Genomic DNA, 21363 nt, shown 5'->3' on the forward strand with positions numbered 1-21363 from the left:
GAGGAAGTTGTATGAAAAAAATTATATAAAATATAAAAATTATTTAGTAAAATGTTTTTGAAAGAAGTTTCTTATGCTCACCAAGGCTGTATTTATTTTATGAAAACCACAATTTAAAAATGTGATATTGTGAAATATTATTATAATTTAAAATAAAGTGTTTTCAGCAGTCATTATTCCTTCACTGTCACATTATCCTTCAGAAATCATTCTAATATGCTGATTTGGTGCTCAAGAAAAATGTCTTATCAGTTTTCAAAACAGTTGTTCTGCCCAATATTTTTGCAGAAACAAAAGTACATTTTTTCAGATTTTTTAATTTTTTTTTAAGATGAATAGAAAATTCAAAAGGTCAATGTTGTCAATATCAAATTAACGTGTCCTTACTTAATAATTATTGATTTCTTTCCTTTAAAAAATTGTGCTGACCCTAAACGTTTGAATGGTAGTGTATTTTTTTTTAAATTATTATTATTGAAATACATGTGGATCCCGCCTACATAAATGTGTGTGTGTGTGTGTGTGTGTGTGTATATACATACACATACACACACACACACATATATATATATATATATATATATATATATATATGTGTGTGTGTGTGTGTGTGTGTGTGTGTGTGTGTATTGAATTGGATAAAATAAACCACCTATATCTAATGTATTTAAGGACCAAATTTTGTGTACACATTGTTGTTATGAATCACTGAAATCAGCAAATGTTAATGTGACTTGACACCTGTTTCCACTACAGCTTTAGGTTGAGAGCTGCTGTTGCAGGTGGCGCCATCAGCTTGGACAGTCACATTTAGTCTCATCCCACACGGCAGAGAGTTTAGCTGACAGGAAGTCCCCATAGAGTGACAAGAAGCTAAGCGTTGCTGCTGCCCGTCTGTTGCCATTGCCGTGTACCCATTAGCTCCCGCACTGGCAGCCCATGTCACATTGGCCATGTTGGTGTCACACTGGAGCAGAGTTGTGATGTTCTGAGGGTCACAGGGAGCTAAAGGAGACACATAGTCAGTTTCAAAGGTCTGTTATTACTGTGTAAACATGCATGCATTCTCACTTGACTGTTACCTGACTGTATCTGAATGGGTGTGGATGGCGGACTTCCACATTGACCATCATTCCTTGTGACTGTGATGTTGTAGTTCATTCCGCAGAGCAGATTTGCGAATGTGCAGTTGTTAGAGCTGGTGCTGCAATTAACTGAGTGTCCATGTTCATCCTGCAGTACTGCTGCATACAGACTCCCAGTTTGAAGGGCCTGCCAACTTGCGATTGCGTGATTTGCTGCACAGTCTCTAGTGACCCCCACACTGGGCGGAGCACAAGGAGCTAAAATGGAGAATGTATCAGATTTACTTGGTGTACACCAAAAATTCATTTGTTTTACTTTTATATAAAAATATAAAAACAGTAAAACACTTGTCAAATATTATAGAGAAATTAATTTGTTGGTGAAATATACAATTCATTTTTGGCTTAAAGGGACAGTTTAAACCAAATTGAAATTCATATTAATATATAAAATGTTAAGTATAAGATTTTTTTAAAAGATAAAATGACAATTTTTGAATTTTTAATTTAACATTTTTTTGTTTATTTTTTGTCATGTTATTTTTATATTTTAAATATCTGGGCCCCTTTATTCATCTTCTCTTATTGTTTTATTTTCCATTTTAAAAGTATGTCCCTTTTTCTTTATAATTTTTTTACATTTTAAATATCTGGCCACTTTTATTCATCCCATTTAATTTTGTATTTTAATTATTTGTTATATTACATTTTAAATATCCTGTTTTGTTTTTATTTAACTTTTGAACCTTTTATTCATACCATTTTATATATTAAACAATTTATTCATAATATTTTATAATATTATTTTTTACATTATATATACCTGGCATCTTTTATTCATTCACTTTTATGTTTTGTTTTATGTATTATTGAATTTTAGATGCCATTTAATACCTACTTTTAATTTTTTTTTCACAGTTTGTATTTTATAAATGTATTCCTTTTTATCATTATTGTTACTCTTTTTTTATTCATTGTTATTTTACGTTTTAAATATCTGTTCCCTTTTATTCCTTACTTTTACTTTTTTGCTTTAAATAATTTTTTTATTTCTAGTCTCTGGTCCCTTTTGCTCATCCCTTTTTATTTTTTATTTTACGTTGTTTTTTTTTTTTACATTATAAATTTATGTCCCCTTTCCATCATCCTCTTTTATTTTTGTTTATTTACATTTGAAATAGACCCCTTTATTTATTTATTTTATTATTATTATTATCTGGCCCCCTTGCGCCCTTTATTATTTTAGATTTCACATTATTTTATAAATAAACTAGATAAAGAAATTCATTTTAAATATCTAGAAATTTTTATTCATCTAACTTTTTGTATTTTACTTTTAAAATATCTGGCCCCTTTTATTCATTCTTTTTGATCATCTGTGCACCTACCTGTATGCAGGGTGACATGTTGACTCTCAGAACTGTTGCATTGCAGGTTACTTGAAATGACATACACATCATACGACTCGCCGCATCGCAGGTCTGAGAATGTGCATTCTGGCATCATGGCAGCACAGGTGTGAACTGTGCCATTCACGTGCATCGCCATTCCCATGTAGAAGATGGCACCGTTGGCAAAGTTCCATGTGAGAGAGGCAGAGTCTGAACTACAGGTCTCCACAGCGGTCAAGTTCTGAGGTATGCAGGGAACTACAGTGGGAGATGAAGAGACATAATGTATAGTATCTTCATCTAATAACATGCCACAGTACTTTTTTGTAAGTGTATATTTCTATACCACTATATATATTGCAATTTAAAGAATACCATTGTATTACCACAAAACCCAGAATCGCTCACCTGTCTCTGCCACATCTCCCAGCACAGGATCAGTAGTGCATTCACCATTTTTGGCAACAATCCACACGCTCAGGCTCTCTCCGCAATCCAGATTTGTTAGTGTGCAGCTTGTGTTTGTAGACGTACAGTTGTAGAAATCTCTACGATTACCGCGGGCCTCCACTATGTAGGCCTCGGCTCCTGCGGCCTCGTGCCAAGTAATGATGGCACTGCTGATGCTATTACAGTTTGCAATCGTGTAGATGTTCTGCGGCAAACATGGGGCTTCATGGGTAAGGAGACAAGAGCCAAAATTAAGATTTATATTTAAAACAAGTAAAGACACTCTATATAGCCTTCAAACAATACAGATTGTTTCTAAGCAGCTTAATAAAAAGGAAAACAACAGTGTTAAGGTCATTGCACACTGAGTCTGAAATTTTCGCATACGTTTTTCTGTTTTTTGTATTCGTCATCCTTTCCTATCAAACTGCATGCTACGGATACGAAACTGCAGAAAATCGAACCTGATCCAAAAAATTTTATGACGGACGAAAGTTTCGGAGGCAGTGTGTAAACTCAATTGACACAACGTGAGGTCGTATTTATTGTTGTAGTTCATCAACTATGAAACAAGTTCAGTCTGGCTCCGAAGTAGCTCATTTTTCACCTCAAATCAGTTCAAAGTTGATTCAGTTCAGTTCAATAACAGTCTTGATATTGCAGAGTTGGTGTCATAATCCAGCTTAATTCTTTTAAAATTTTGTTCTCATCCAATAATTTATATAATATAATTGTCTTTTAAATGTCTTCTAAACCCGAAAACAAACACACAAACATAAACAACTGCAAAATTATGTGTCCCATGGAAAATCACAGAAAATGAAATACCAAAATGACCAACTCACCTGTTTTGATCACCACACCATCTGTGTATCCACTGTTGCAGTCTAGTTCTCCGGAGTAGAAGGAGCGGACATGGAAGCTGTAGGTTTGACCACAGACAGTGTCGGTGAAATAACAGGACGTTTCCACAGTGACGCATTCCATCACCAGGCCATCCGAGTCCACAGCAATGGCGAAGTAATAAGCCGTGTTGTTGGTGGGTTCCCACGAGAACAAGATGACATTAGTGGAGCACTCGCGGTACACTTTTGCCGCTTTGGGTGGGCATGGTGCTGGTAGTTTGAGAGAAGGGGGAAAGAAATGCATTTGCTGGTGAAATATACAATTCCTTTTTGGTTTAAAGTCACGGTTCACCCAGAAATGAAAGCCCTTATCATTTACTCACCCTCATGTTGTTCGAATGACTTACTTTCTTCAAACGCAAAAGGAGATATGTTCAAGAGTAACCGCTGTTTTGTCTATACAATGAAAGTAAATGTGGTCCAAAACAAACAACATTGGATCCCATTGACTCATTTAATGGACAAAATCACTTCAAAATATCTTCTGCAGAAGAAAGAAAGACACACCGGTAGACATGAGGGTGAGTAATGATGACAGAGTTTTCATTTTTGGGTGGAGAGTAGATAAAAACACAACCTGAGAAAGATAACCTTAGAGAAGGCAGGTAGATTTACTAACTTAAGGGCCAAGTAAGGACTCTGCCACCTGATACCACATGACCTTCCATAAAAAATCTCTGCCTCAATAGACCGCAGAGGTCATTTAATCTACATGACAGTCATTCCTGGGTGTGTTCCTCCTCAGACTTGCTATACCACGACAGGATTTCCTGCTCACCCCCCTTTGAGAAAGGATGTCTTTACCTGTCTCGAAGATGTAGCTGCCATCAGAAGTGCTTTCACAGTTAGCGATGGCTGTAATCCGTACGGCGTACCGTTCTCCACAGATCAGATTCGAGATCTGGCAGGTGGTGTTCGTGGAAGTGCAATTGAGCGACCGGCCTTGACCATCTGTAATGGCGGCACGATACGACGTGGCACCAAAAACCGCATCCCAACTAACCGTTGCCGTGGAAGTAAGACAGCTGTACTCCACAGAGATGGTGGAAACTGTTGCAATGGCTGAGATAAAAGAGAAGTCACATGTTATAGATCTGCATATCCAGATGCTGTAAAAATCTGCATTGGTTTCTAGACTTGGTTTATGCTTAGTATTGATTCTGGACTAGAATGTAGCCTTTTTCTTAAAGGAAGTCTTGGTTATGCAAGTCTAGAAGCATCCGAAACACATCAAGGCTTAAATTTACTGCTTTATTTCATTCAAAGGTTTCGCTCTGAAATGTTCTGCTTCATCTTGACTTACTGGAAGTTGTGTAGGTGATGTTATTGGACTCTCCTGGTTCAAGGAACATGTTGATAGATGCAACCCCTATTGTGTATGTTGTACACGGCTCCAGGTTTGAGATATTCACTGCAGTAGCAGTGACGTTCCTAATAACCGGGGGAAGTCCCGGCTTGTTATTGGCCGTCACTGAAAGGTGATAGAGCAGGACGCCTGAGATTTTGTTCCATTTTACGTGAGCCGTGCTCTTCGTTAACTCGCTCGCAGTCACATTATCTGGTGGCTGCACCACTGTGGAACAAAAATATTTTCAAATTGTCAATTATAGAAAGGCAAGATTTCAAGGTACCAAAGCCACTGTCATGAAAATATCACACAACTGGAAAGAACTGAGCAGACTTACATGTTCTGATGGTTCTGACAAGGCTCTTGGCGCCGAGTCCTGCAGAATTTGCAGAATAAATGTAACAGCTGTATGAGGTGGATCGCTGGAGGTTGTCTATCTGTCCACTTAGAGAGGTGAATGTGAGGTTACGAGTCTCAGGATGGAAAGTTCCATTCACCACCAAAATATATTTATCGGCTCCCTGCGCACTGGACCACTCAAACCTCATCGAGGTGCTTGATATTGCCTTTGAATATGTTATTTGTGAGGTGGCAGGAACTGCATGTACAAATGAAATGAAATGAATTAAAAATGTAACAAGTCCAAAAATTTGTTAAGAAATGTGTGGGTCGATAACTTACTTGTCTGTGCTCTCTGGGAGTTGATGCATGTCACATAACTGAACACAAACACTTTAAAAGTCACTAGATAAAATTGTCCCGGTCTTAAGCCTTGGACCAGTCGCTCCACTGTGGACATAGGGAGTGTAATAGTGACAGGTGCTGTGTTGGTTGCATTCTCAGCCCTGACATCCAGAATATAGCTTGTTGCTCCACTAAAATAGTTCCATTTTACAAGCAGAGATGATGCAGTGGGTGATGATATTGATGTTATGTTACAGTCTGGAGGAGACAAAAAACGATTTGTAAGTATTTTATGAGTTACTTTAATTATAATATATTTAAGTAAATACATTTCTAAAGATTTTTATTAGTTAATTTTGTTATTTAGTTAAACAATATTCTCTGTAAATTAAAATAAAACCATTTAATAAACTGTGGTACATAATTTTACATAGTATTAATATTCTTAATACTACTACTTATTACTAAAATAAATATTAAATACTTACTTGCAGCAGCTTCTATTGCCTTAGAACAAAGACAAATATGATAGACAACTTAATGATAAGGACTTTGAAAATAAAATTAACAATAAATTATTAATAATATATATATATATTGATAGATTGATAAATACCTGTGTTGCTGAAAATAGCGTTACAAAGATGCACAGTGTCCCTGGAAGATGCATCTCTGATTTGATGCGTCAGGTGCTAATAAGTTACAAGTAAGTTATGATACATACACTAGCTAATATGGAGAGAAATCTGAAATCTTTTGTGGCATGGTGCAGGTATACCTGCTCTGTGAGAACCAATCAGTGCATCCAAAATGAGGGCAGGTGGATGCCTCTGGGCTGAAGACATCATCTAAGTATCTGTGTGTGAGTGTGTGTGTGTCTCTGTGTGTCTGTGTGTGTCTCTGTGTGTCTGTGTGTGTGTCTGTGTCTGTATTAATAGGTAAAGTGTAGACTGGGGGTCTAGTGGTTATTGTTTCTTACAAATTAAGACCACAAACTTTAACGCTTGTACTTTATAGATATGTGCCATATTTTAATAATTACTTTGTTTTAAAATTATAATTTGTTTAAATGAAGAACATACTGATGTGTTAGGATTATTTTGGAGTGGTAAATGATATAGGATAGGTTGTTAGTCATTAGGTTTCAGGGAAACAGGCTCAGGATAATGGAAAGAGTGAAATTCCCATCCTTGTACTGACTTGCCTCAAGCAGTCTGGTGTAATGTTAAAGAAAGATTATATTACTGGATATTAAACATATTTCCCCTATTATTTCACTTTAATACTGGTTTAATGTTGTCTTCTGTAATGATGATGTTGGATTTGTGAACGAGTTGGTCTTTTGAATTTGTTTTCCCATTAAATGACATGAATACTGATTGAAACCAATACCAATATTGAAATGCATATTTGTAGGGTTGCAACTGAATTGAATCAGTTCCGTTGGATTGATGACTGTTTTCAGTAAATCATTTACTGTAAAGTTATTCAGTTACCTTTCACTGAATTCACAATGGTACTTTAACTAAAAAGCAGTTAATACTGTAAATTGATTTTTTTTTAGTGTCTCGTGTAGTTGTTTTTATATCAAATATATATGTATTTTTAAAAATAGAAAACTTTTTGTAATTTTCTTAATTCTTTTATCTGCATCTTAAGCTGAATATTGGCTAATACAATTATAAAAATGACAAACTAGTAGCTAAAGATCATACATGTGCAGTTAATTTACCAATAAAAGTGAAAAAGGTGCAAAAAAAATTATATAAGCTTTTTTATTGTTTATTTCATTCACTGTCATTCATTCAACTTATGTCATCTTCTTCCGGAAGCAGTTCTTTTTTTCTCTCTCTGATTTTTTCCCCCTCTTCTCTTCCGTCAGGATCATTTATCTTACAATTACCTGTAAGGAAGTGGGTCACTCCTGTCTAATACATAACTGCTAATGCTATATCTCTTTCCTTCTAATATTATAAAGTTTAAAAGTCTAGAGCCACATCTCTTCAAAATATGAGAGATCTTCCATGCCTTTTCTGAGCTGCACTGGGAATGCCGAAAGCACTACAATGTTACGCTATCAAAATTCATCATTGTGCCTAAAAAAGTGTGTTCTGCTACTTTTAAGAGAAAGATAATGAAGGAATAGAGTGTCTTTGTCTCGGTCTCACTGATCCCAGAAAGAGGAAGCTATAAGGGAAAGCAAATCTGCCTCTTCGATTCAGAGCCTGAAACATACACCCAGCTCTGTGTCCAGCCAGCTCAAATGGGTTTGTATGGTGGTTAGGGTCAGTGTCTTTAATGCTATAGTTTATTTTACATTAACACAGGTGGAGTCCAGGCCTGATCCGGTTTGATTCCCAGCAGTGAATGAGAATCACTTATTTCATTCATCTCTTCTGTGGAAGCACCATCAGTTCCTGAGAAGGAACTTGATTCAGACTTAAAAATAACGTGCACCTTCATAATTATAATAACAGGTGAAGCTGGATTGAAATTAGTTCAGATTAGAAATTAGTAAACACAAATTTTAATTTACGTTGCATATAAACAAAACGTTTAACTTTGAACAAAGTTCCATCACGACCATCAAACTTTGTCCTTCAGAACATCACTGAAGATGCTTTATGACTCAGATGTTCCCCTTTTGTTCTTCAGGAAACTTGGAGTATGTTCAGATATGATGCACTGAAGTAATGTCTGATGTTTCTCTTGAAAAAATTGAAACAAATGAGATATAAAATGAATGCGTATAGCAGCTAATACACTACACAACATTTGGTCCCACTTCATATTAGGTGTCTTTAAATACTAAGTACTTAATAAAATAATGAATTATTAGGTACTATGGGCCTATTGTGTTCAGGTTTGATGGTATGATTAGGGGGTAGAGGTATAGGAACAACAATGTAATTATAGATGTAAGTACAGAAATTAATTACAGGTGTAAATACAGGATGGTATTTTCAAATACAAGTACAATGTAAAAAATTACACAATAAGTGCATTGTATCAAATGATTAATTTAAATGTAAGAACATAGTAGTTAACGACACCTATAAAGTGGGTCCCAACAAACAGATTTTAAAACACTAGCCCCCGGTTTCACAAACCAGGCTTAAGCCTAGTCCTAGACTAAAATGCAAGTCTGAGCTGTTTCAACTGAAATAAACTTGCACGGACTGATCTTAAAACATGTCAGCGCTGTTGTTTTGTCTTTGGATGCACACCAGCAATGTTTTTTTTCCAAAGGCACGTTTATAAAATTACTTAAATGTCCTAATTGAACAATGGCCTAATCCTGGCTTAGTCTAAGCCCTATCTGTGAAACCGGGCCTAGGCTTCACACATTTGGCTACTTTTTAAGAATTGCAGAGCAAAACATGCAAAAACAAATGGAAACCTGTTTCCGCCATGCACGGTATGAAGAGCACAATGCATAATTGTGACCTTTTTATCTTGCACTTGCGAGTTAATTCTCACAATTGTAACTTTTCTTCCTATTTCCACACAATTGAGAAAAGCCCAAACTTTGAGATATAAACTCGCAGTTCTGACCTTTTATCTCACAATTGTAATATTCTTTGATCACAGTTTTGAGTTATCTCACAAGTCAGATATTTTTTTTCTCAGAATTGCGAGTTCTCACAAACTCATTACTCAGATTTGCGACAAATAAACACAGTTGCAAGAGTCAAAATTGCGATATGCAAAGTCTCAATTTTGAGAAGAAAAGTACGAATTGTGAGATGTAACCTTGCGATTGCAAGAATAAAAATCAGAATTGTGAGATAAAAAGTCAAAATATCAAACATGTTTCATATCCTCCAAATGGATGGATTACAGTCTGAAACTAAAATAAACAGTCTGTGTCCACATATTCTGTATATTCTGTGAAATCTAGCTCTGACTTTTGGAAACTAGAGTCGACTCATCCAGTAAATTGGCGCAAAAACCTTGGCAAAAGTTTAAAATAGGATATTCCAGAGATGAATGTGACATTACTTGGGCCTGTTGCTTAGAAGAAGAAAAATATTAGAAACAGGAGATTTATTGTCTTGTAGTAGAAACCAAATCTACAAGTATTTATTTACCCGGTATAAGCGTCATCAGCAGTCTTTCCCACGGGATGAATGATCAGTGTCACTGTATGGCACGTGTTTGAGGCACATCTTTTCTCTCAGAAGCTATACATTGCTCATGTTTTAGGCACCTTATGTTCATGCAAGACAATGAGAGGTCTGTCTCATGTTCTGCCCGCATGCTGCTGTAGGTACGGTATATCTCTGTCATATAAGTGCATCTGTCAGCAATGTTATTGTTATATATGCATTTTTCTGATACTTTTATACAAAGCTACTTACAGTGCACTCACAATATATCAAAATATGAGTTCCTTGGCCAGGTTTCTATTATAGTTCATATATCCCAAAGTATTAAACTTTGATGTTTGTGCTGTGGATATGAATGATGCTTCAAATCATGTGTCTTTTTGAGCAGTTCTGTGCTATTACTTGTTTAAGTGGTTAGGCTTATAATTGTAAAAAAAAAAATTAAAAATACAACCTGGTGGACAATAAAAGAGACAAAAGAAAATCAATTTTGGTTGCAGCACTGCTTACAATTTCTTAAAAAATTTAAAAATCTAAAGAACATGTCAATGGTCCTTGCCAATGCAAAACCAATTGCCACAATAATAGAGTGTTGTGGGTACTTGCTATAGCATTGCTATTATGGTTGCTGTGATGTTACTAACTGTTTGCAAGGTTGTTCCTGTTGGTTTTATATGTTATGTCTGGGTGGTTCCTAATTGGCTCCAAGCCTCTATGTGATATTCTGGTTTTCAGTGTAAATCTGTGGAAGATTTTCATCCGATTCGAGGTATTGCTCACTCCCATGGCACAGATGGTGCAGGATGAGTTACTGAAGTTTAATATTTATGGTTCAGGGTGTGTTCAAATCCAGTATTGATAACAGTGATGCTTATCTTAGCAAGTGCCACTAAATATGGTGTTATGTAAGAGAACATAATATCTTCTGGTGTGTTGGTTAACACAGCTCAGGAACTCTATGTCCGTGACGTGGATTTGTTTCTTTTGTGTTTAATGCCATGTCTTTGAGGTATTTTACAGCTTAAAACGATAAAGTTTCCCATCCGACTTTTGTGACTTTTCTGCATTTGAGATGGAAACCTTTCGTGGTTTTCTTGCAAAGTTCTGACTGTTTACACCAGTTATTAGAAACAGAATAGCATTGTCAAAATATGCAAAATTATGCAAATAAAATTGTCAAATAAATTTAATAGCGTTAAACATTTAGTCAGTCTAAAGAATTAGTGTGTTAACTTTAGCAGCCCTATAACGTACAGAAAATAAATATATAAATAGCAAATAGTGGAACAAATCTGAAATAAAAAAAATATATATATTCTCAATATGTAATGCTTCATGCTGTTTATTGAGAGTACTAAAGGCTGCTATTGTATTGAGGATCTCAGGCTGTAGGTCATTAGTAAACATACATATTTTGCAAATTCAATGTAATATATCATCCAAAGGACACATGACCTGGGAACATGAAACTTGTGCTGTTCAAATTTCCCATCCTAGTTCAGAGGAGGTCCACCCTGTATAAAACACACTTGTCCACTCCCTTTGGAGGCTTGCTGCTTAGGGGAATTCCTACAAATGCGTATAGTGTTGTTCCAATCATTAACATAGTCATTTTTCTTGTGACATTATGATATTACTTATTCTTTTTTGGACATGTAAACATTTGGGCTTCATGACATGCTTTGAATATGAGAAAATTACAGTATAAATGCAAACTTTATAATACAAAGGAAATGTATGTGTGAAATATCACACATTTAGAAATATTTAACAGTTTGATTGAAAATATACATATATTTTGGTTTTCTTGTTTAAAAGATCTAAAAGATACACATACATTTTCATTGAGCCAATTGTTATAGGTATTGCTGGCAAACAGTATATAAATGTGGCGAGATGAAAGTGGTGAGAAGAGAATGCCCTGTTGTCTCTGTTGATGACATCAGAGCTCCATCTTCTTTTATCTGTGCCCTTTGACAGAAGACAAAAAGATATGAGAACCGGACATTTGTGGGCGTCCAACTTTGATCATATACACACTGAAATGTATATGGCCTATACATATTTCATGCCATGTCAAAGACAAGATCCTGCAACAGTCTCATAATTATTTTGTCTTTTTTTCATACCATCTCACACACACACTTTACACAGGAGAAGTGCTTAATTGTCATGAAAATTATGTCTTAAGTAGGATTCCTTTTAAAATATTAGATTTTTTTTCCAGGCGATATTTAGAGAGACTTTATAAGATTTATTTTTATTCCTAAATGTTTTAAGACAAGGAACAAGACACTTTATCCTTTATCATATCTGAAGACATTTTGACTGAGATGCGCATCTGGAGTCCCAAGAGCACAAGTGTCATATTTTATTGTCACAGGCTGTACAGCAATAAACATGTCCACATGTTGACATGGTATGCTTTATCTTATGGTGGACACAAAGGCTTCCAGTTTCGGATGCCCTGGGTAAATCTGTCCCATGAGACTCTGCATCTGTGTGTGATGACAGCAAATGTAAACATTCAGTCATAATTTATGTGCAATTACTCACAGAAAGGTTTTAGTCCACACTCCTCCGGCCTCGATAGATCACTGCAGACACACAGAAAAGCAGTTATATAACACTGAATCATAGAGAATGTTCTTGGAAGAGCTTGTCATTTTTAAATGTCTATTTTTTTATAATAGTACTATATATTATTCAAATTATATCATATTATATTAATATATATTTAAAAATGTATGATCGAAGATGAGTTTCAATAAGAATACACACCCATTCCCACCATGTTTCCAGAACAGGAGACTGAAAAAAAATAAAGAAACGTCATTTTACAAGATTAAAATGTGATGTTTTATTAATATTTTTTTCTTGTTTTATTTATAATTATAACATCATTTTGTACCAGAGTAGAGTCTTCTGGGGCAGTACGTGACCTTTGAACCCTCTTGTGTTAAGGGAGCGACCACGACGGTGTACACTTCCCCACACAGGATCTCAGAGATGTCACATCCATGAGCCCCATTTGTGGCACTGCAGGTGTAGTTGGATCTGGTACCGTGAAGGTCAGCTGTGTAGTTGTACAGGCCGGGAGAAGAGCGCCAGTTCACCCGAAGAGTGTTGTTATTCATCCGGTATAGTCTCACGCTGGACGGACAACACGCACCTGAGAGAGGTTACAGATAATAAAATGAAATAGCATGGTCAAAGTTTACATTTTTTATTGATTCATAAATCATTCTTAAAACCATTCTTAAGTATTGTTATATTGGATAGATAGATAGATAGATAGATAGATAGATAGATAGATAGATAGACAGACAGACAGACAGACAGACAGACAGACAGACAGACAGACAGACAGACAGACAGATAGATAGATAGATAGATAGATAGATAGATAGATAGATAGATGACTAGTAAATGACTAGTTACCAGTTATGTGGTTAAATATGTTAGTGTCTAATCTGTAGTGATGCCATGACAAAGCTACTTTACTCACTTGCAGAGAAACCGTGGTAACTGCACTCTGATTTATGTCCAGTAATGCTGAAGGCCTCCAGCGACACATTGTAGCTGGTGCCACATGTGATGCATCCCAGCAGGCAGTGAGTGTCCATGGTGTGACATCTGGCGTGACCTCTGGGGGATGTCAAAGAGGTGACATAAGACCCCGCCCCTGTGGCAGCTGACCAAGTGATGTTTGTCATAGACTGGGTCACCTGTTCAACACTCAGAGTTTCTGGACAACAGGGTCCTGGAGAGAGAAAGGGGACATTTATATATATCGCTTGATCATTGTCAACCATTAATTATCTATTTCCAGATGTTTTCTATATTCATTACTGCACCTGTTTCCAGGGGAATGGAGTAGCTGGGAAGACTCTGTCCTGCTCTGGTTGTGGCATAGGTGCTGACGTCATATGTGGATCCACAGGACACACTGATGTAGCAGGAAGTGCCACTGGATGAGCAGTTGAGCTGGTGGGAGAGACCCATGGCGATCACAGTGTAGTTAGCCTCGGTGTTTGTAGCCATCCAGAACACCTCCACCATGGAAGAGTTCACCTGAGTCACGTTGAGGATCACAGGGGCACAGGGAGCTGAGAGACAGAGAAATAAGCTCAATTTCATAAAAACTGATACCATATTACAGTGATAAGATCATATAGTATAGCAATGCTGTAGTACTCTGAAATATACCATGGTAATGAAACTAATGTTATTCTAATTATTTTAGGAAAGCCTTTACCATTTTGATTTTGTGTTTTGTTTTATTAAAAATTAAAAAGAAATTCTACCCATGTTAATTTTGTTTCATAAATAATTGTTTTCATTATTTTCAAATATGCTTTATGATTTTTTATTTCATAACTTGTTTTTGTCATTTTGCTTTCATATATAAAGTGCATAGAGAAACTACCTTTAAATGTGCAATATAAAAATATGATGAATATTTATATGAATCATGAATATTTTAATATTAATCATAATAATCTGTAATATTTGTAATATTATTACAATACTATTATTATGACGTGGTATTTCTGGAAGTACTTTTAGCATGATATATATAAATGTTATAGTATATAAAATATATGTTAACAATAATAATGATAACAACCGTTATTGTTGTTGTTAATTGGTGTTTATATTGTATGTACATGTTGGTTAAATTACTTCAGAAATACCATGGTAAGTGTACTACAAAACATGGTATTCCATGGTACTTTATTTTATGTGGCATACTATACACTAGTAATTTATTTTTTATACCTTGTTTTTTAAAGTACATTGCGAGGCTACTTTTAAAGGATTAATATTTATATAAATATCATTAATATTCATAATAATAATATAATTATAACAGTACTAAGTATCATGTAAATGCAAAATAATAATACTTAATAAACATTATAATTAATAACAATGTTATTAATAATAATAATAATCAATTAATCATTATTATTATTAGACCATGGTATTTTTGAAAATACTTTGAATAAATGCAATTATATTTGTATTTGAAATTGTATTCATACAATTTCAGTTTCAATAATTGTTAAATTGTATTTACATTTGTATTCACAGTACTTAAAAAATACCATGTTACTACTATTGTAAATATACAATAGAATAATACAATACATAAAAACATGGTACCATCATGGTACTTTTTGTATGCGGCATATTGCCCAGCAGTATCTTGTGGGTTCAAATGCAAATGAGCATTTATGTGTGTACCTGTCCGGCGTGTATGTGCACTACAGGTCTTATTGCATCCTTGTGTTTCACTGCAGGGCCGCACCACCACGCTATACAGGCTGTCACAGGTGAGATCAGAGAGCGCACACACAGGCGCCGTGTCATTGCAGTGGATCCATTCGCTTCCATCTGCAGCAATCGTCTCGTATAACTCAGCTCCTCGAACTGAAGACCACGAGATCTCTAGAGTCTCGGTGGAAATCAGAGACACTGACAAATCGTCTGGACAGCAGGGAACTGAGAACAGAGATGCATATCATATTTTGTACCAAATATTCTTTTGCAAAATTGTTTCTGTTAAATAAATAAATGTAAACTTATGTGCATGAAATACAAACTTGTAGTATAGTTGACTATTTGACCCGGTGGACTGGTCCCAGCCAGGTTGTAAGCGAACACAGTTGAGAGGTACGTGTATCCACATATGCACTGGAAGTAGCAGGTCGTGCCAGTGGTGTTGCAGTTTTCCTCTAAGCCGTCATCTCTCTTCACATAGGCGATATAGTAATCTACCCACTGAACCTCAGACCACGTGACGGAACAGTTCCCTGTGGTCGGCTCCTCAATCCAAACCAGCTCAGGAGGACATGGGACTGAAAATGATTTAAAGAAGTCAACAAAGAACTGCACAAGTCTTTATTAATGCGTATGTGTGGTTTTGTATGTGAGTGTGAGTAAAATCTACAGGTGAGAAGGTCCTGTGGAGCAGAAGGTTCACTGGGTCCGGCCTCGTTCTCTGCTGTGACGGTGATGGTGTGGTTCTGGCTGCAGCTGAGGGGACTGATTATGCAGTATGTGCCTAAGGAGGAGCTGCAGTTTTGGCCCGTTGAGCTCACAGCAGTGTACCCGTCGGCACCACGGACTACCTGCCAATACACCGCCAGATCAATAGAGCGACCCGGCGTCACCTGAACCTGCACCTCTCCCGGGACAGGAGGACCTGTAGAGGACAATGGGACAGAAAGAGAGAGGAATTTAAATTCTGTCATCATATACTCCCCCTTGTTCCAAACATGTATTCGGGGCCTAAAATTAACACTCAACAAGCAACAAATGTGAGTAAAAATCGGAGTATATGAAACAGTGTTACTCGCCAGTTGGACCTGAGAACGCAATATGGTTTATCATGATTATCAAATCACAAAGACTGCATTGTAATCACATGATTAGATAATCTAGTGTGTTTCATAGTGAAGTGCTATGAGATTTCCACACGAGTTGCTCATGATAACATTGTCTCGGAGCGGTTAGCAGTAAATGCTGCTCCATGAACTTCATCTCTTCAAGTGCTGTGAGTTTAAGCGCATTTGAAAATGTTTTCCAAAGTTTGTAATAAGAATGGTTTATATATCTGTTGTCAACAAAACGGAAGTTTCCCTATAGATTTCTGCCCAAAGAAAAGCCTTATGGTTTAAAGTTTGAAAGCAAAGAAAAAAAACAACTGTAAATATTAGTATTGTATTATTAAAAATATTACTAATAGTAAATTGCAATTAGATGTGTTTCCCCAATTTTGTCTGCATATTTTTTAATGAAACAATGCACATAACGTTTCATGGATGGTAAAAATAGTTTTTGATGTTAAATCTTCTCAAGTAACCAGCCATTGGCAGACATGTGGCTTACTTTCTTCTGTGGAACACAAAAGCTGATATTTTGAAAGAAGACATTTTGGGTCCAATTGGCTTCCATAGTTCCACAAAAAATACTGTGAAAGCAATGCGACCCAAAACTGGTTACCAAAATTATATCTTCTTTTGCGTTCCGCAGAAGAAAGGAAGTCATACAGATTTGGAAAGAGGGTGAGAAAATTATAACAGAATTTTCATTTTGGGTGGACTAGCTCTTTAAGGTTTGATTCATAATTTTATTTACATTTTACAAAATTATGAACAGATTATCTAGTATACAAATGTCAGGCAAAACCGTTCACGGAATGAGAGAGTTTGTAAGGCTGAACATTTTGGTTGTGGGACACTGGGTCCCATCTCTTTCAATTAAAAGAGCCAAGGGGTTTAATGGGAAATGCATTGTGTGAACACATTCTGTTTAAATTACTAGAAACAAGTGAGCCCTTACGTGTGATTTGGGAGACAGTGATGTCATCTCCTTGGTTACCATCTGGATCCCAGGCATTGCCCTTAATGCTGTAGGTGGTGCCAGGCTGAAGGTCAGTGAAGGTCACATTGGTCTCAGTCATGTTGAGTCTGACCCGTGTGTCTGAGCCCTCCATGGTCATGACCAGGCTGTACAGCACAGCGTGGTCCACTGGATTCCACTCTATCACAATAATGTCACTGCTGGGGGAGCTGGAAATCAGATCTGGGGCTACCAACACTGCAATCAGAGAAAAAAATTATAATTTAACAACGTTTTATTAGCATAATGAAAGACAGAAGGAATAGAACATGTTGACAAAACAGCAAGTGCATAATCACAGACAAAGACTCAACAGTTACTGCCCCTAGTGGTGAGTTTCGATCACTACAACTGCAAAAAAAAAATCCTATCTAAATTAAACGGATAGTGTACCCAAATAAGAAAATTCTGTTATCATTTACTCACCCTCATTTCATTCCAACCCTGTATGAGTTTCTTTCTTTGTGGAACACAAAAGAAGATATTTTGAAGAATCTTGGTAACCAAACAATTTTGGGTCCCATTGACTCCCATATCTATATTTTTTGTCTACTATAGAAGTCAGTGGGACCATTTGGGAACCATTTGGTTACCAGCATTCTTGAAAATGTCTTCTTTTGTGTTCCACAAAATAAATATTTGGAACGACATGACATTGAGTAAATAATGATAGCATTTTTATTTTTAGGTGGACTATGCCCTTAATACACTATTATAGGAAAAATATTATTTGTTGGGTGCCAGTGCTTATCTGCAGATATACTATCATTAGTTTTAAAATTATACTAGTATAAATGTCTGATAGGGACACATATAGGATCTTGAGATGGAAATAACTTGCAGCGTATCTGTTGGGTGAAATGAGATAGAGTGTAAGTTCTGTTGTTATAAATGAAACTTTATGAAACCTGTCCCTCTTATGTTACGTCAAAGCCGTTCCTTGGGGAGAAGCAACAGCCTAGTTCTCATGGTTTTATCTTTTCATTCAGTTTTGGGTATAAAGTCCAGCTGAAGGTGCAGTTACCGTCAACAGTCGGTGGAGCTAGAGGTACCAACTCTACACAATAGCTGGAGTAAACAATACTGTGTTATTGTTACAGGTTTTAAATACCAATTCATTGTCAACCAAACAGGGAATAGTGCTCAAGTTTCCTTCTATTCTTAGTTGTGTTATCTTTATAAAATGAGCTTTATATGAAACGGTCTGTATTGGTTGGAAGGCTACAAGGTACACTTTAATTTGATCTTTATAGTGTTACACCATGGACTTGAGGACCAAGTTTTCCATAATCAGTAAAGTATGGTAGTAAACTGTTTTTGGACTGAAACTGATTAATAACAGCAGATTAGCATAATTGTTTGGAATGATATGTATTGAACTAACATCAAATTTGTACAAATTTATAAGTTTGAGTAGGCCACCATGCTAGTCTTGTCTGGTTTGATGGTTTTATAGGGGTTTTGGGTTTGTCATTTCCATTGCTCAGTCTGGCAGACCAGCTAGTTGGGCAGGTAACCAGTTGAAGTCCACCTAAACCATGGTAAACCATCTTTTTTTCTGTCACAAACAGCAGGGATGTTACCCTTTTTTGAAAACAAAGAAGAAAGAAAGAAGAAAAAATAGCCAAAGTATTAAGCGAAAGGCATGTTTAAATCAAGTAGAAGGTGTTTTAATGAAAGTTATTTTACCTGTCCTAGCATTCACAGTTAGGGAAGGCTGACTCCTTCCCCCAGTGTTGACGGACATCACGCTGAGGGTGTATTGGGTGTAAGGCAGCAGACCGACCACTATCCCAGGGGAAGTGTTCACCAGGCTTTCAGAGAAGAACCCATCCTCGTTTTCTGCCCGGATGATGTAGCTGGTGGCACCAGACACCACACCGAACTCCACTATGATGCTGTCACTGTGTTTGGAGTAAGCCTGGTATATGAGGGGAACCTCAGGAGCTGATGGCACACAATACAAAAACATAATAATAATAATAATAATAAATGAAATTGCAATAAATAAATAATATAAATGAAAAAAATAAATGATTAATCAATCATTAATTGTGTAATGATGGTAGAAGCACTGTTTTTAAATAATAATAACTAATAATTAATAATAATTTGTATAAACACAAACAAATAAATTTATAAATATATAGATTGTAAAGTGCCCTTCGTAAAAACCGTGGCTCAAAATGTTTATATATATACTATATATATATATATATATATATATATATATTTGATTCCTACAATCTTGAATATTATGTTACATCCTGTAGATAAATTAATATTTAATAAAAAATACAGTTCGATGTTGTGTAATACTTGTTTAGTCGTTTAATTTGTTAATCATTTAGTAAATTAATAAAAAATATATACACATATGAATTAATATTTATTTTACCATTTAACCATTAAATGAAATAAAATAATGTTTCTAATCAATTAATACTTAAATTGTTATTGTTAAATTCACTTTAAATGATTGGATTTGAATTTTTCTTTAGTAATTAATCATGGCAGCTTGTCCAACGCCTCAATAAAAGTCCGTCTAGTTACCTGTGGTCTCCTCGGTTTCGGCGCTGCTGAGCACGTTCACCGCGTTGTCCATGGCTTCGACCCGCATCCGGTACACAGTGTTCGGGGATAACGAGTTAACGGAGCCCATCACCGTGCTGCCGCTGAACTGCGCGAACACCGACGGCTCTGGGGAGTTTCTCGGCGTGGCGGTGATTTTGTACGAGCTTGCGCCGGTGTGTCCGCTCCAACGGACCGTCATACTTTTGGAGGTGACGGTAAACACCGATAACGTGATGTCTGCAGACAGAGAAGCGGTTAGGATAGCATAATAATCATAATGCTGTTATAATACTACAATATGAAAACACAACTGGGTCATTCCTCAAAAAGGTGAGTTTTAAGCCTGTTGAAATATTTGACAAGTTGAACGTTTTAACTTAAAAACAGTCAACTTGTCAAGTCTTTAAACTGAAAAGGATGCCTTGAAAGGATGATAACAGATTTGACACCACTGCAATATTACAAAATTAGTTCTTCATCTATATAGACGGTGAGAATAAATACAAGCTTGTATTTCATATTTAATTTTAACTTTACAGACCAAAAAGTCATCTTCACTGGGAGAGAAAACAAACAAAAAAAGTATTTGTGGTTGTGATGGGAATAATATCTATAACATATAGTACAAGTTTGTGTCAAGTATGTGTTGAAGTCATCTTTTACATTTTTTACTTGAAAGACAAAATGCACCCATTTCATGGAATGACCCAAATATTAAAGATCTCCTACCATGTGCTTTGCATATCTGTAAATTAAGAGCAGAAATACAACAAATTACTTTTAAAATATATAAAACATGCTAGAAAGCATCCATTCTTTGCTTATTTCAGGGGAAACTATTATTCTGTCATATGGTATTATGTGCCATTAGTGGCCAAGGAAGCTTATTTGAGCATCACTCAGCACAGATTTCATATCCAGAGCTATATTTCCTCCTATCCGACTTGGAAGTGTGTACAAGTGCAAAACATGACAGTAGTATAATAAAAAGGACTATTGTTTATGCATTACAAATAATCAGTTTTTCAATACTGTTTATTAAGAATCCCAGCACACGTTTAAACACTCTTCCAGCAAGTTTACCCAAAACTGCAACTTATCGCATGCATAAGAAAAAACTAATTTTTATTCTTACCTGTGGCACAGTAATTATCAATAAGACAATATTAGAAAGATGTAAATATTTCGACTCCATGCCTCAAATTTGGTGCTGATCAGCTGCCTTTAGGGCACACTTCCTTCTTCTGATTTGACTCTCTATTTCTGCAAGGTAATGGCTGAGGCTTAAGTTGTTTTTTTTCTCTCTATTACCGTCCAACAGGTATTTTATTGTTCTGGGAGTACGGAGCATTCACGTATACCCCCTCCCTCTGTCACAGAGGAAGACTGGACCTATCAGCGCTAAAG

At 36.0% G+C, this 21363-nt stretch overlaps 1 protein-coding gene across 1 annotated transcript; it reads right to left on the reverse strand.

Moving 5' to 3' along the window:
- Window positions 1-12537: 12537 nt before the first annotated feature.
- On the reverse strand, window positions 12538-21151 carry LOC306845781 (fibronectin type III domain-containing protein 7-like; the record flags this gene model as incomplete). The annotated part of the gene is made up of 12 exons (XM_079378764.1): window positions 12538-12569; window positions 12884-13144; window positions 13481-13735; window positions 13830-14081; window positions 15223-15480; window positions 15582-15836; window positions 15929-16183; window positions 17323-17580; window positions 19072-19329; window positions 19936-20193; window positions 20686-20701; window positions 21092-21151. The coding sequence occupies 12 exons, from the start codon at window positions 21149-21151 to the stop codon at window positions 12538-12540; spliced, it is 2418 nt and encodes an 805-aa protein (XP_079234890.1).
- Between the last annotated feature and the right edge of the window lie 212 nt (window positions 21152-21363).

This window comes from Barbus barbus (genome assembly GCF_936440315.1).
Source record: "Barbus barbus genome assembly, chromosome: 26".
Lineage (NCBI taxonomy): Eukaryota > Metazoa > Chordata > Actinopteri > Cypriniformes > Cyprinidae > Barbus > Barbus barbus.